The 17,135-nt window shown below is 42.3% G+C and overlaps 1 protein-coding gene across 4 annotated transcripts in view; it reads right to left on the bottom strand.

Moving 5' to 3' along the window:
* APBB2 (amyloid beta precursor protein binding family B member 2) overlaps positions 1-16,891 on the bottom strand; it is a 76,859-nt gene extending 59,968 nt beyond the window's left edge. For 2 of the 4 annotated variants that reach the window (XM_088524768.1, XM_088524769.1), the window contains exons 1-2: positions 16,719-16,891; positions 11,840-12,640 (exon numbers count right to left, since the gene is read on the bottom strand). In XM_088524768.1, coding sequence (XP_088380894.1) covers positions 11,840-12,640; positions 16,719-16,737 — 820 coding nt within the window. In that variant the 5' untranslated portion in view covers positions 16,738-16,891. The remainder of the gene's footprint in view (positions 1-11,839; positions 12,641-16,718) is intronic. The other 2 variants (XM_088524770.1, XM_088524771.1) reach the window with 1 other exon arrangement.
* Positions 16,892-17,135: the final 244 nt, after the last annotated feature.

The following is a 17,135-nucleotide window of genomic DNA, read 5'->3' as shown; positions in this document are numbered from 1 at the left end:
TAACGAATATTTGTTAGCACTTTTCAAATAATTTAATCTCTTTGCCTCTCATGATATTTTTAAAACATCAGCTACTAGAATCATCTTAGCTTGTCCTTAAAAAACTAAAAATCTCACCAAAACACAGCAAATCCTCACAAGTGTAGAACATCCCCATGTCTACTGAAAAAAATAAACAAAAAACTAGAAAATACAATCAGAATCAAATCTAAACCCCAAAGGACAAATAACGATGTAAAATTGATCTCCAGATAACAAGAGACAATATCTTTAGAGTGCTTTGGGGGTCAAGGTGTACTTGATTCAAGAAAATCTACAGTTCTGGCTTTCGTTTTGCTATTAATCAGTTTTTTAATGGAAATTTAAACTTTTTTTCTTATTCAATGATACTGACAAATATCCTTTATTAATGCATGGTGTTTGCCAGAATTCTTCACTAGTCAAAGAAAGGGCATAAAATTACCTAGCAGGTTTTAGGTTACAAAGAGCAAACTTTGCAAACCTGCCCGCCCTGCGCTGCTGAAGGGCCCTTCGTTCACAGCGCCCGGCTGGGTGCAGCACCGGCGCTCGGCAAAGGGAAAGGCAACACATGGCACCTTCCCTGGCCTGGGGTCAGAATTCTGCTCTGTGCCTGAATACACACAAAAAAGGTTAGAAAACAGAACCAGGAATTCCCACTGGCAGTGTATTTTTGATGTGGTCTGCAAGAAACTTTGAAATCAGAAGTAAATTTTTCCTTAATAGTTTGTTGTTGTTGTTTTTTCTAAATGCTCTCAGATAAGTACTGTTGAGAAGCTAAAAGAATTTGGAAGTAGTGAGTGTACTGGGCTGGTAACATATACGCAGGGCATCTCTACCTACCTCCTCCTCCCTTCGCTGCGAGAGCGAGGTTGGAGGCAATCCATCACTTGGTGTCACTGCAGGGAAGTCACTAGTCCTTCCAAGTCACAACTCATCAGTTTATTTCTATTTTGTGCTGTTGCTTGTCAAACTTGTCACAGATTAAGAGTAGCCTCTTTCAGGTTAGAGACACTCGGGCCCCCGCAAAAGGAGGTTTCTGCTGGGAAGTGCTGAGCACTCTGCACTGAGACACAACTCCTGGATCAGGTCCTTAACACTGAGGACAAATAAAGTGCATGTGGACAGGAGTCACTGACAAGAATAAAGAACTGGTAATTTCATGTCTCTCTTCTCCCTAAGCAGCATCTTAAAGAAACTGTATTTCCTTAGGAAAGAATCTAATTGAGGGATTCTCTATAAAAAGCTACACTTGGTTAAAATACAGCCATCAGGACTACAGTTGCAAAAGTGTGATTCATAGAAACACAGAAAACAGGTTTTCTATTAATGATTATTCATTCATTATGGTAGCTGCACAAGGGGCTTATTTCCCATAGCCATTCCAAATGCAATTTTACAAAGCCCAACGCACATTTTATCAGAAAACAAAAGCCCACAAAAAACCTCCCAAAACTTTCTATTCTCTCCCAGGGGAAGGCTAGCCCTAAAATCTCTATTTTTTCTTACATTTTTTTTCAACTCTTTTGATATCTTTGTCAAAAAGATTTGATTACATTTTAGCACAATTAGGCAACGAAAATTTAAATAGCCAAGGGAGTACCAAGTTCCTTAGCCAATCTGCTAACAGACACCAAGAATAAAGAAGGGCAAGTCATCAGCACTTAACTAAGCCAGAGGAAAGAAAATAGTTTGTTTTTTAACACCAAGGTTTACTTTGAAAGTCTTCTGTGGCTACAGAATGTGACAGTGTTTTTGCAAAAGAAGAAACTGTTCAACAAAATTGCAAAATTAAAACAGACAAACCAAAAAAAAAAAACAGTGAGAGCACTGTTCCTTATTACTAGCTTGCTTCTGGAAGGAGTAAATGTAATTATATTATTTAATTTCAGTTCCATAAAGAAGACAAAAGGTTTCTTATAGTCAGGTTTTGTGTGCATTAGCTTTCTGACAAAAGTTTGCTCTCTGTCCTAGCCATATTGCTTGATTTAGGAGTAGCAAAGCTTGCCAGTTTTTGTTAAAAATGAACAGGAAAAAATACCCAAGGTCTTTAACTTTAGGGTATGACTAGGAGTACTGCTCTCATACTATCGAGACAGATCTTTTTTTTTTTCCTTGAACGCATTAAGTAAAGTGATCCCAGGAGAGAAATTAGTGACATGGCAAGTAGAAAATAGAAATCCTCCTCACAATGGATTGTAAACCTATCTAGAAACCTTCAACCTCTGTGGATCACAAGCCTAAAAAATATCACTTGTCAATTCACCACTTAATTGATAAGCACACAGACACACACATATATAGTATTTACCCCCCAGTTCAAGCTTTGCCAGTTACCAGCTGATCTTCAATGGAGTAAATTGTCATTAACAGATAAAACAGTTGTATTTTATATCCCCAGCTGAAGAGACATTGCCAACCGACAGAGCTACGAAAAAGTCAAACAGAAAAGGAAGTGTTACTTACAGTTACTGGATGCTCCCATATAGTTCAACATGCACTGATCTGCTACCAGCATCCTCTAAGTTTGCTATATCCACCTCAACAGCTTCATACTTTCCTTCAGTGCAGCATTTCCACATCAAGGTCCAGTTCACATATAAGGAAACAATACTCTGCTATGCTTAAACAGACACTTACTTAATTAGTCTAACAAGAAATGGTGCTTTGGGTGGGAGAAAAGAAAAGCCACCCCTATTCAATTGCCGGTAGATGTAACGGGAGAAACGCCACATGTTGATCATATAAATGCCTGTCTTTTCTAATAAGCCAGAAAAAAAAAAATGAGATTGCTATAAAGGAATTAGAGCAGTGCGTGCATACAGTGCATTCACTACAGAATTGATTCCGGCTTACAAGACATTGATGTATTTTCTGACTGATTCTGCTCGGGAAACAAGCTTTGGAAACAGTACTTCCAGCCCACAAGCCCTCAGATATGCCCTTAACCAGCTCAACTTTGGACCAGAATAGCCTCTCACCCTGCAAATCAAGCTCTGTAAATATAGCTACGCTTTTTGTCTTAGCTGCCTATATTAGCATGAAAAGAAAAGGCTTAGAAAAATGCATGGCAAAGAGCCACTCTTTGAAGACAAAATTCTCCTAAAGGCTGCTAACCTTCAACTGCCTCAAGGTGCATTGCAGCAATAGTAGGAATTGATTTAGTGAAGGGCTCCTATTAGCGAGAGCTGTTCTCATCAGAAAGCCCCTCCCCTGGCTATAATCAATAATTTAAGCGAAGCCAAGAACCATGTCAGCCAGAACGACTAGGGTAACCGACTCCTCCTTTCTTGCAGAGTAGAAGCAAAATTAAATTAAAGACCGAATGGGAATATATTCTAATTTAAAAACTAATTTGGACAATCCTGAATGGTGCATTCTGCTTGGGAAGGGATTTTTTTTGTCCCTTAATAAAAAACTTCTCAGATTCAGGAAAGAGCCAAAATCTGACTCTAAAAGATGAAAGAAACCTTAGGTTCAAAGGTCGGGTTTTTTTATTATTATTATTTTTATCCTGCAGTTGTCAGTTATGTGCAAACAAGAAACCCACTTTACAGAGCTACAGCTCTAACCTGCTCTGCCTTTACAACAGCACTAGCACACGTATCTGTCAGTGTGTTGCAAATATCCAAGTTAACAAGTTAAGGAGTGCTCCATTTTTTAATTTAGCCCTGCAGTATCTCAAGCTAAAAGCAATTAAAAAAGAAAATAACAACAAACAAGAGTTTCGTTAATACTACATTATGTCACTGTTAAGGAAAAAGCATAGTTCCATTATTCACTAAAGAGTATCAGAAGATGTACCTATAAAATGAACCACAAAACACACAAAACAAATGGTGAGTAAAAAAAAATCCCTGTAACATTATATCCTATAAAAATGACTCAAGTTTTAAGTGCCTCAGAGACATCACGTGCATGGAGCAAAACTACATGCTTCAGGTGTGGGGTTGCTCTCTCCTCCCCAGGATTTCTCATAACTGAAGTATCACAGAAAAGCCCAGCACACCAACACTGCTGCCTTCAGGCAGCCAGACACTACAGGAAACCCAACTAATATCAGTATCTTTGGCTTTGTGGTATTCTGGTACTGGACATTTATGGCCTAATGCAGAGCACCCAGAGGCTCCGCATGCTCAGAAGCGATTAACTCATAAAGGCTTTGTAGCATGTCCCCTAAGGCAGGGGCTAAAGGCCCACTCCAAAGGGAGGGCCGAGTTAGGGCAAAATCCTCAGCTGTGCCCCACGTCCCCTCGGACAAAACCATATCCCACAACAGAGCCCCATGGAGATGGTTGAGTCCATCTGCCCATCTTCTCTAGACGGAGCAGCAACAAACCCCAGACTTCCTGCAGGACCATCCTGGCCCATGCTGTAGGATTCTGTGTGTCCAGCAGCACAGGTAGCAGCCATAGTAGAGCTGTGACCCTGGGGACTTGCAACCCCATTTCAGGTAACTCCGAGTACGACTCCCACAACCTTATCGGTCATCCCTAGGTGTTGTGCCCCAATCAATTGTGTGGCCCACCAAAAAACAGGGACTGCTGCAATGACAAGAGAGACTCACTCTGCCACGTGGTAACACTGCTCCTTCACCACATCTACCACCGCCGAGCTACGGGGGCGCGAGGGGGGAAATCCGGCACTCGGCTGGCCTGGAAGCAGCTCCGGAGCTCACACGCAGCATATAAAACTACCTGTGTTCTACCACCTTCCTTTCAAGTACTCTTAAATATTCAATTTGCCCTAAGAGCCAGTGGTCTAAAGGTTAAGAGTCCTTCAAAAGGTAACAATGATTTTTCCTTCCCTTCTCTAGCGATTTCGATATTCCTTTCTAAAGCATCAATCAGGTGGACTGAAATTTGGCCGGAGTTCTATGCACCATTCAGAAGTGCTGAGGCAGAGGTTTGTTGGATCAATTTTGATCCTAATTTATCACTTTCATAGTTTTAGGAACTGGATTTTTTTTTTTTTTTTTTTTTTAAGGAGGGAGTATAGTCAGATCCCAGCTAATGGCAGATTTTCTCCTATATATCTTCCCTCCTTAACAGTCCTGTAAAAGAGCTATCGGGCACATTTCTTACAGAAAGACCCTATTTCCTTCCTGTTATGTTCCCTGTTTTTTCCTCTTTGAATTGTTTTCCCTTCCTCTTTGTTTGTTTATGTGCTTGTTTGAAACTGAACTCGCTGCTTGGTCTCTGAACAGAATTGAAGACAATCCTAAGCACAGAACAGATTTTTCTGACAGAAGATATTCGAGCTTATGGAGGACATGCTGAATCTGGAATTATACTTGTGCATCTCTGAAAAAAAAACGAAGCTTGAAAAGTTTCCAAAAACAGTTTTTCAATTTAAGTAAGAAATTGTTAAGCTATTCACCACTTCTAAAACTTGAATTTTCCTTAAAAATGCTCAAAATAATTTCCCACACTTTAATAATGCACAGTGAGCCATATATAAAAGTCTTAATATCCCTTAAATATATAACGTAAGCTACATTACACAACAATATAAGCTACCTTACGAGGCTCAGGAAAGCTTTCAGCGGTCTGCAAATTCTGCAAACCATTCTACAGCCTCCACCTTTCCCCCTTGTGTATGCTATGTGTTCCAGCAAATGGACTTGCCTGCTTTACTACACTGGCAAGTAAGGGGTTCCTACAGAGACAAGCACCAAGAAATGCACATTAAGGGCAAAATAAGTCTGCTTGTTGAATTGCCATCATAGTTAGGCAGATGTTCAGCCAGGATAACATCCAAATTAATGAAGCTGTGTCAACCAACACAGGTCCATGTTTTAGCCAAAGCTCCAAGCCAGCCACGCTGATGCTCAGTCAATGCACAACCGCTGGAAGGCAACTGTCTTCTCTGATGAAGGGAACCGAGTCTCTCCCGGCCCTGCAGCATCCAGTCAGAAGCGTCAAGCCAGGAGGAAACTATGTGTTTTTAAAGAATATGACAAAACACTCTAGATCCTTTAGGCACAGTATAGCTGAAAGTGTTTTTTAAAATAAAGCCAGGCCCTGAAAAGGAAGACGTTTAATTTCTGCACTGCAAAATAAATATTGCAGGCTCAATTCAGTTAGTTAATCCATGCTTCTAGTGGTATCTGATGCATGTCCTGTTTAGCCTGCAGCTGCTGCTCCAGAAAACAAGTGCTAGTTCCTGCCTTGTATCCGCTACCCTGCGCGCCTGTCTTGGACACCACCAGGCAGCCCAAGAGGAACCAGACTCCAGGTTAGACAACTGACTCCAGCCCTGACTCAGGAAGAAAATATTTAGCTCTGACGAAATGAAGGATCCCTTATTGTTCTCGCAAACAGTAAGCACAAAACTACACAAAACTGTTCAACATGTCCTGGAAAGCCCTTCCACACTCTCAAATCCTGGATCTTGCAAACAGAGTATGGGAGATGTTTAACACTAGAATGTCAAACTCTCTATCTGATGACTCCTCTGTTTAAGCACATTAGTTTACCTGTGCCCTAACTGAAAGGGTGCTGATCAGCCTTTTTCATGATTAAAACTTCAGGTTTCAAGCCAGGGTGCTTAAACATCTAAGCACTTACTTACAGATTTAGACAGCCCCAGTGAGAACTACTACTCAGCACAGGATGACTACCATCAAGCTCAATTTATACTATGGTCCAATAGACCACAACCAGAGCACAGTTCTTGATAATCATGTATCAGTAACATACAGAATAATAATAATAAAAAAGTTCAGTATTAAAAGTAAGGATGCCATCAGCAGCATGGTGGATATGAAATAAGAGTCTCTTATTTCCAGAAACGGGTGAAAACCGGATGCTTATCTGGAGCCCTACAATTGTTTACATGGTAACATATTCTAGTCTGGTATTACAAGACTTGGATTTATCCACAAGGTAATTGAAAATATTTCCACTCCCATAAATCTTTTTTTTGTACTCTGAATACAGGAAATATATTCAGCAGTAAAGAACATGCTTGCTGTCTGTATCAGATACAGGTATTGGCAAAGGAAAAAAAAATGGAGCTTTTAGCGGACATTCATTTTAATCTTGCTAATGATGCTGGTTAAAATCAGAGGCTGAACTGACCATTGGCATAAATCTTTGACCAGCTTGTGATTTGCTGTAATTTTTATTGTATTAGAGGGCTATCCTATCCAGATGTGCCATTTCAGAATACCAGGCTCTATTTACAAGATTCAAAGTCCTGATCCTCAAGGACCAGTCTTGTTGCTGTCATTTCTGCACTGGATTAAATTTTGTTATTTGTAACCAGCTGTTAAACCAAAGTCCTGCATTTTCTCAGAGAACGCTGGCAGAAATGCATTTGCTATAGTGTTGTCAGGTACAGCACTACCTGAAAAAAAAGGAAACTTGCATTTTGAACATCAGTTTGATTCCTATTTTCATATAGGGCAAAACACTGCCCTGGGCGAGCCAACATGCGAGGAGGCTGGGGAAGCCCCCAAGCGCCTGCAGTGCACAGGGCTGCCCGGAGGGGAGCACCGAGCAGGAGAACCCTCCTCATGGCCAGGGCCCCTCTCACCACCAAGGGCTCCTTTGGGCCACCTTTTACAGAGTGCAGCTGGGGAGACGGGCTCTGTTTGGCACTACCACCATCTTTGTCTTCCTCTAGACCTGGGCTCTAGGGCATGTGCTGCCTACTGCCGCCTGTGACACCTGGCCAAATTCAGGTGAGACTGCCCTGGGCCTTACAAATATCAGAGACAAAGAAGGAAAGAACAGGCAGAATCACAGAATGGCTGAGGTTGGAAGGGACCTCTAGACATCATCTAGTCCAACCCCTTGCTCAAGCTGGGACAGCTAGAGCACATTGCACAAGGTGCCATCCAGGTGGGATTGGAAGATCTCCAGAGAAGGATGGAGAAGGATGGTGTAGTCACATCAGCCGTGATTTCTTTGAAAACACAGCACGGCTAAGGTTGGAAGGGACCTCTGGAGATCATCTAGTCCAGCTCTAGAGCAATTGCTGGCAGCACGAGGTAGGTCCTGGGTAGGTCTCCAGGAGAGGCGCAAGGCGCAGAGGGGAGGCGCTCTCCTGCCTGGGCAGCGCGGCGGTGCCGGCTGCGCCCACGGGAGCTGCCCGCGGGGCCGAGCGAGGACCCGCTCCGGCGGGAGCCCCGTCCTGGCGCCGGGCGCCGCTGCGGAGCCGCCTGCCTCCCAGCCGGGCGCGCTCGGCGCGTGCGGAGCATCGCGGTGACAACCTGCCGAGCATCACAGTGACAACCTGCCGAGCATCACAGTGACAACCTGCCGCTCCACCGGCTCCAGCTGGACTCAGCCTCTCGGCTCAGCCTGGCCACTCACTCTCTTCAAGCACCGAACCTCACTAACAAGGTCAGAAAGCCCCTCTTAACGCTGCAAACCCTGACCTCAGAGATTTCTATCAATGTCCTTGCTAAGGAGGGAGCATGAATAATTTCTCCAGAGGAGCAAAGAGCTTCCTCAAGACAGAGCTCTAGCACCCTGCTGTGCTCCAGCTGCCAATGGACTCTCCTGCATTTCCTTAACAGCAGCACTATTAACAGTGTTATTAACCAACAACATTAAGATCCGTACAAAATCCAGCAGCTTGTTGACCAACTTCTCTAAACTGGGCTTCCTTATGTTGTATCCTAAATCAGCAAAAAGGTAAGGCTTCTGGAAAACACCTTTTCATTAGGACCCACATAAATGGGTCCTGCCTCAAGGAGAGTTTGGGAAGATTCGTTTCTAAATAACGTCCCACCCCCCAAGCACCCTATTAAGTTTAAGTGGAAGTACTGAAATATTTCTGCATCTTCAGGGCCTTTGAATTACATATCTCTTAAAAAAGTGATCATTCACTTACCCAAGATTTGAATAATGGATTGTGTTAACAGACAGAGCAGGAAGACAAAACAATTCAGGAGACAGGAAAGAAATAGTGTAATTTGATTTTCAACAGACTTCTCTCAGGAAAGGAAAATGCTATTTCTGTAGTATTCATGTGTATACCAATATACTAAATATAAAATCTGGGTTGGACATTAATAACTCTCTAGGTATCTGCCAGACCACATTCCTTAATGAATTAACTGTTCTTCAAACCATTCTTTTTTTTTTTCTTCCCTTCCCAGAAGTCATTTTTCTATCTCCTGCTTTAGTATTTTTTTCTCCTTGATGCACCTCTTCCTTCATTTATTACCGAAGCAGAAAGGCAAGGGGTAGAGAGCAGCAAGTGGCCAAGACCACATCCACCCTCTTTCCCTGGCTGGATGCACCAGCCCGGGGGGAGCCCTGCCTGGCAAATCTCAACTCCTGCAGCTTAACTTCACATGGAGAGAACAATTCTTGGGAAGGGGATGGAAAAGGCACAGGTGATCACAATAGAGAGCACATGAACTGCTCTTGACTCTTCCCTCCCCACCAAAACCAAATTCAATTCATTTGCTCAACTTTGTTTTAGTTTCTTATTTTCATAACCATGGAGATATGATATGTGAACTTACCTAGGGACAACAGACAGTCAGCTCAAATCTACAGAAACACTGAAGCCTCTGAGAACTTTTTAAAAAAATGCCCTAAACTGGATGTCTGGAGACATTTCCATAAATGCCTGACATTTTTGCTACTTCTGCAATTGCTGGTCTTTGAACCTCCCTGTTCTGCCTCACAGAAGGAGCTGCAGGGGAGCTGAATATGTATTACCATGCCCAAAAGCTGTCCTGGCATCCGCAGCATTTAACTTCTGGACACCTTTACATTTCATTTCTTAGTCCTCCTCTGTTGTATTAAATGATAAATCATTTTGGAAGGAAATGGAAATGCTTAACAATATAATTCTATCTGAGCAGAGGAAAATTCAAGCTAGCTAATAATCCTATCAGCTGGATGTTTTGTAAATTGCAGGATTCTAAAGGGCACAAATACTTAACTATACCGAAATCTTAAGACCAGAGATTCAATCCGGTGTGACAGGTCCTATGATCCACTTAGTGCTGTGCATTTCTCCGACAGGGACTATGGGGAAGAAAAAGAAACATCTACTGTTTGGATCTTGAAAGGCAATTTTGCTTTTCCCTTAGGCTTTCTATTTCTAATTCTTTTCTTATGGAGACCGAACTTTGGGATGCCTGGACAACTGCCCTTCAATAACTCTTTGCTCACAGTATGTTCCTTGCATATACAGTGAAACTTGGGAACAATTTTACAAAGGTCTTCTCTTCTGCTTTAGAAGATAGGTGATCTCTGAAGGTCCTTCTAATTTATTTAAGAGGAAAGTCCCATTTTCAGCAGCTGGACTTTCCTTTTATTTCTGCAGACCAAACAAACCACAATCTGCCTGACACTTGGTTAATTAAATAAGCAAAATTGCCAGTACCTCAATACAAATGAGAAAATCCCCCTTTCAAGAGCTAAAGGAGCTCATACCGTGGTAATATGTAATTTAGAAAATAAATGTAAACATATGATTAAAAAGTTCATTTTAGATTTTTCTTATTTAATTATACTGTTCGGAATTATTCAAATTTAGTTTTTGCTGAATATAAATTTTCTGCCCACAGTTTTCCACTGCCAAACCTGGGGCAAGTATAAAAGACAGAAAGAGGAAACAAACTCACTGTTAAGTTACCTAAATACCTGCTACCAGTGGTTTCTGAGGAAAATGCTATCAGCAATGTCACACACATTACACTATCCTGAGAAATAATATTAACGGCAACCTTAGAAAACTGCCTATTTTGTTTTGGATACGGAGACAAGACTTCACAAAATTATGTTTCTCTTAATAGCAAAGACCTGTTAAAGATCAAAAAGAAGATCAAAGATCCACTATATGTCACATACTGGACATTTCTGGTTGTGATTGAAAAAAGCTCCCGACATTATTAGAATTAAATTCACTGTTGCTGGGGACCCCAGAGCAGCGTAACCAGATAAAGCAGCTGTGAATTTGGCCTGCAATGGCCCCTGAAGAGTAATGTGCTGCAACAGCCCCACATCACCCTCGAGAACAGGATCGCTTCTCCTCATTTTGCCAAAGTTTTTGCGTACTACCATGGATATAAAAAAGTGACAAAGTCCATTAACCAGAGTAAATGAGATTTCTGCAGCTTAAAAGAAAAAAAATACAGATGAGTTGTAAATCATGACACAGCCAGCACAGAATCACAGTTACTAATTAAAAGTCCAGGCTTCCAGAGCTTGAGATGCCACTGTTTCAGTTTCTGAATTATTGCAGGGAACTGCTGCACAAAAAAATAAAATATATCAACTAAGTAATTCAGGGTTTCAGATACATCATCATTTTGGGGTGCATCATCAAATGACTGGAGAGAACAGAATGAAAGACGTGAACTGGGAAAAGCAAATCTTTGCTCAAATTTTTTTTTAAAAAAAAAATCACTCAAAAGCGACATTTCTTTTCCAGAAATCTTTGTGTTTGGCATCTGCAGACAAAACTGCAGGAGTTTACCATTTCCAGACACCTGAGCCCTTCTCTTGCTATCTTCACTGGAGAGGAGTGACTATAAATGAGCACAAGGTGCAGTTAACGAGTTAGTGAGAGTTGTTAAAGTAATGAAATTACTTTAGTATCTCACTAGAAGTTGCATTAAAAAGACCTCTGATTTTTAAGGACCTGTGTACAGTATCCAATCGTGCCTTTCTTAAAGCAAAAATATGAGACAGGAGGCTGCCAAGGGTGCCCCAATGGATGAGCTGTCATACAATACTCTGGTTTAGCTGCAACCCTCGTCCCCCTCCAAAAGCACTGCCAACTTGTCCCAGCTTTTCTAGCTGTGAAGGGAAAGGATTTAGCAACACATTTCCATGGGAATTCTTACCCGTCTCATCAGGCGAACTGGGGGAAGCGCTGTCCTGCGACAGCGTTGTCCAGCTGGAGTCCTCATCGCTCGGCGCGAGGTTCTGGATCCGGTGCAGCGCACAGTCCGTTTTGGCACCCGTTTTCGGGTGGTCTTTCTTAGTCTCAGGGCTTGAGGACACCATGGCCACCTGGCCATCCTCAGGGCTCGACATCTTGTTTTGCTTTCGGGGCAGGACTTCTCCGTTGAGAAGAACGGTCGAGGCCTGGCTGTTGCTCTGTGCGCAGTTATCTTCCATCGCGACTAGGCTCTGCTCCAGCTCTCTAGCGGATGTCTCCAGATCTGCATAGTAATTTAGGAAGCTCTTGGTTCTCCTGGGCTGGGATGGCAATATTTCGCAGCCGGAGAAATCCTGGGGGATTGGCTCTTTACCTTCAAACTTCTCAGAAGTTATGTTTACGCCTGCTGTGGAGCTGAGGTTTCTGTTGGCATCCTGCTGTCCCTGCTCCGCGGCTTTTCTCAGCTGGTTTTCCCCATTCTTCACCAGCTTTGTGTTGGCAGAGCTGTTTCCCAGCAGGGGCTGTGCTGCTGGATCGGAAAGGCCCATGGCCGTCTGGATGTTAGTCAGCGCGTACTTCTTCCTGCATTTCGGCGGAGTGCTGTTCCTGGTCTCCGTGTGCTTGATCTCCGCGTTGAGCAGCTCGTTGTGAGAGGAGCGCAGGTTGAGGGTGGTCGGCGGCGTGGCGGGAGCATTGCGGTTCACAACGTCGGTCGTGCTGCTGCTGGCCATAAACACTGCCAGGGCGTCCACGCCAGAGTCAACTGCGAACGCAAAGGGAACAGGCATGAGGCGTCACACAGCGCAGCGCGGAGGGCTGCTGCTAAGGGGAGGCAAGGCTTTACACGACCGCTTTGTAACAGGAAAGTTACCATAAACTAAGCGGGTGAGAGAATAGGCCAAGGCTCAGAGTATTAAATAAGCAACAGAAGAGCCAGGGAAAAAAGTAGAGAGATCATCGGGACCCTGAAGCTGAGAAACAGACAGACGGCTTGATCCTAAATAAATGAAGCACTTTAATCGCGTCTGAGCCCCTACATTCCAGGCAGGACAAGGAGATAGGAGAGGTGCCCTTTGCAAATGCCTTGAAGCCCAGAAATAAGTTGTCCTCACGACCATTAAATTTTAGTATTTTACCATCAAATCAGATGGGAAGTAGGAGAAGAACTCTTCTAGTGCTCACTGCTAGCAAGCTGTAGCTCTGAGAAGCATTTTTTTTGACAGGGTGCAGGCAGATATTTTCAACATTATCTGTACTTATTAATTATTATTTATCTATCAATAATCTAGAATTTGAGTATAGTTAAATTTAAGCATAACTGGCGACTCTGCTATAGCCTCTTAAAACCTGAGATTTTTCTGCTGTTGGTCTTTTTGTAGGGGGCGGGGGGCGCAGAATGGACAATCTGAGACAGAAGTCAAAGAGAAACGAGGCAGGCCAAAGAGGCACCTATCTGTTTTGTTAGCCACAGTACTGCTTTGCACAATACCATATTTTATTTCCATGAGGAAATTTTTAAAAAACCCCAGCAAAATACCCTGCTGCTATTTAGTCAGCTTTAAAAAAGGTCTGCTCCAGAGACAAAGCCAGCTTACTATTTTTATAGCTCACAAACTTCCACCTTAAGGATAAAATGCATGTCCAAGGGGAGAGGGCACGCATTCTTCAGATAAACAAAACCATTCCTTTGTCTTCTTGTGGAGAAGACTGATTTCAGTCAGGGCTACTGCTAACATTTTGCAAAAAAATAATTTTGTTCAGAGAAAAGACTTTTAGCCTATGATGAATTATTATTTTTTTCAAACTATTATTTGTTCTCTCTTGCTTATTTATTGCAATTCCTCGGGTAAATATGGCTACCACTAATCTCCATAAATACTCCATGAACACCTCGATTTACACAGTGTAGTAGTCACTGTTGTTTGACACCTGGCAACCGAACTAGAGGTCAATTAATAAATCACTCCCATCTGTCACAACATGAAACACCCTTCCTGTTGTTCCTAATTCTCAGGTAGTGCCAATTGCTTATATTGCACATAAAAGCGTGTCTGGGGCTTATCCAAAAACAAAAAGCTATAATTTGAGCTAGCCGATGACAGATCATTCCAGTCGAGTTGTGCTGAATCCTTGTATATTTGATATATGACAGAACAAACTGCTGTATAGATTTGCAGGAGATTACATATAGTCTTTAAAAATATATACACAAAGAAACAGAGCAAAAAAGATTGCTGCAGAAAGAGACGTATATGCATGTACGTTGCCAGTGTTCTCTCCCCTTCGCTTTGTTTTCAAAGTCACATACTTCGGCCATCATTCCATTTTACTTCAAGTTAAACACATCTCTCTGTTCCCCGAACTATCCACCTAGAACAACTTCTAAAACTTGTTCAAAATAGAATTTAAGTTCAGTTTTACAAATTTTCATGTCTGCCACTTCCTCAAAGTCCTGCCTATCAGTGTAGACCAACTGCAAACTCTTCAGAAGATTCACTGTTCCATGCACACTGTGCAACAGCCATCAGCTTAGCTAACAGCATCTTATGGACCATTTCCCTTTTGGCTCCAGGAGATTTCTAAAGCACAATCACCACATAAATTAAAGAAAATCTGTAATGTATTTCTCCTACCAAAAAAAAATTAAATAAATATGCAAAAATGGTGCTTTCTACATCTCACAGAAAAACAACTAAGTCTAGCGCAAGCGAGGTCACACCTGAGCCAACATAATGCTACCAAAGCACACAACTTAATCCAAAACACAAGGTGGCCTCTGTTTATGGGTTGGCTGCTTTTTCTGAATCACTTAATGTCTGAAGTTAACCTGCAAGTCGAATCACATATTAAAACTCATTTATCCAGCAGGACAATTTTGACCCATTGCCTGGCCTTTATGGAGTTACATGTCATCTGTGGATTTCTCTCAGATTATGCGCAACATTATGTGTATGTTTTGAGCAAATTAAAATAATCCTTTAAACCAACAAACTTCACTGAATGCATTGATCCCTGTTCTCCAGCAATGAACTACTACATGTAATGCAACATACAGGGGATCTCGCATTTGTATTTGGATGTACAATGAACTACTAAAAATAAAAAGGGTACATGAAGTACTTAAAGCTTTTGGCAAAAGGAAATAAGCAGTAGTTTGATTTCCAGCACTGTTGTCTGAAACAAAAAGGTTCCCGGAAGCAAAACAGACCATACTTAGTATGAAATTTTCATATGGGAGTGTCTTCTCCAACATGGCAAAGCAGAAACCGAACAGAAGAGTGCAAGAGAATTTTCCTGCTTCACCTGCACTCAGTGCTGCTCTGATCCTGCCTGGAAGGGAAAGCGGCTCCACAACCCGCACAGCTGTGCGGGAGGGTGTTTGTAGCCTGCAACACCCCTAAGAAGCTGCAGAGCCAACGGATGATCTACACAGCAGTGAATTAACTCACCACAATGCCACCCAGTCCTGGCGTGGCACGCTGCAGCCATGCCAAAGCAGCGCTCCTTCAGTCCAACACCTCCCTGCCGGGGACTCGGCTTTCAAGGAACTGAACCTCGAGCTATTCCTGCAAGGCCCCAGTCTGGTGCTGAACAGTTGCACATTTCACCAAAGATCTCAGTGAAAATGAATCCAAATCCCAAAGAAGCTGCTACACTCTGGTATCATCCTTGCTCTTCAAGGATGTGAGGGGGGTTCACAGAATCACAGAATGGTTGAGGTTGGAAGGGACCTCTAGGGATCATCTAGTCCAACCCCCCCCCCTGCTCCAGCAGGGACACCCAGAGCACGAGGCACAGGGTGACATCCAGGCAGGTTTGGAAGATCTCCAGAGAAGGAGACTCCACAACCTCTCTGGGCAGCCTGTGCCAGGGCTCTGTCACCCTCACAGTAAAGAAGTTCTTCCTCATATGGAGGTGGAACTTCCTGTGTTTCAACTTGCACCTGTTACCCCTCGTCCTGTCACTGGCCACCACCAAGAAGAGTTTGGCCCCATCCTCCCTATATCCTTCTCTCAGATACTTATACATGTTGATCTGATCTACTCTCAGTCTTCTCCAGGCTAAACAGGCCCAGATCGCTTAGTCTTTCCTCGTATGATAGACGCTCCAGTCCCCTAATCATCTCTGTGGCTCTATGCTGAACCCTCTCTAGAAGCTCCACATCCCTCTTGTCCTGGAGGTTGGACTAGTTGAAAGGAACCTCTAGAGATCATCCTCAACCATTCTGTGATTCTATGATTAGCATCACTAAGAATAATTTAGATATTATTAAAATTTTGGTGCTTCCAGAGAGCTTAAGCAGTCAGAGGATCCGTCACAGTGATTCATTAATGATTCTAGCTTGCTCCTTTTTTATGGCAAACCCCAAAGTCTCAGTTGCAAAGCTCTAATGGTTACAAACATAAATACAAGTGGAGATAAATAGAGATAAATACACTTTCACCAATATAATGGACTTAACACAAAAAGACTCCCATTTTTGGGGCATTGTAATAATGTAATTAATACTGATACTGGCATAGCTTTTATTTGAAAAATATCAAAATTTCATGAAACTTGCAGAGCTGGAAAAAAATGATAAAGAATGTCTGTACAAATGCAAAAAAAACAGTGCACAACTTATTGTCTTGAATGGAAGATATTTATTTTCATTACATTGTCTACAGAAATGATTTTAGAGAACTGAATAGAGCGCTCAAAAAGGCACTGTTAAAAGGAAAGCGCTTGCTCTTTTTTGCTTACAAGTGCAAAATTAAAACAAATATGGGCCAGCAAGAAGAAGAAAAGGAGAAGAAAGTTCCACATATTTGCATAGCAGAGTCTTTTAAAGGGCATCTGACCTGGAAGTACTTCTGACATGGCTCACAGGGCTTCAGCAATGCACCAGGACATAGATTAGAATTTGAAATCTGAAAAGAGGGATCATTTAAGAATTAAAAAAAAAGGAAAACATAAAATAGAAACAACACATTGTAGAAGTTCCTGAGCGATGTTACACACTCTAAATAAGCCTTAGTAACATAACAGTGATCATCTTTTGAGCTTTCACAGCTATTTGTCAAATGTAAGTTTTTTGTAGGGGGAAAGACTAGTCTATAGCTAATGTGAGCAAGTAACTAAAAGCAACTACACCATCATTTTTCTCTGTACCTGCTTTCCTGGGAGCACTAGTTCGACTTTTTTTCTCCGCTTTATACAACATGCTGTAGTAAAGACTTGGACAGCTTAGAAAATACGTGATTTTCCTCTAATTACCC

This window comes from Tinamus guttatus, unplaced genomic scaffold, assembly GCF_059628265.1.
Source record: "Tinamus guttatus ecotype Peru unplaced genomic scaffold, ASM5962826v1 Tinamus_guttatus_pri_ptg000213l, whole genome shotgun sequence".
NCBI classification, from domain to species: domain Eukaryota; kingdom Metazoa; phylum Chordata; class Aves; order Tinamiformes; family Tinamidae; genus Tinamus; species Tinamus guttatus.
This window is presented reverse-complemented; position numbering and strand designations above follow the sequence as displayed.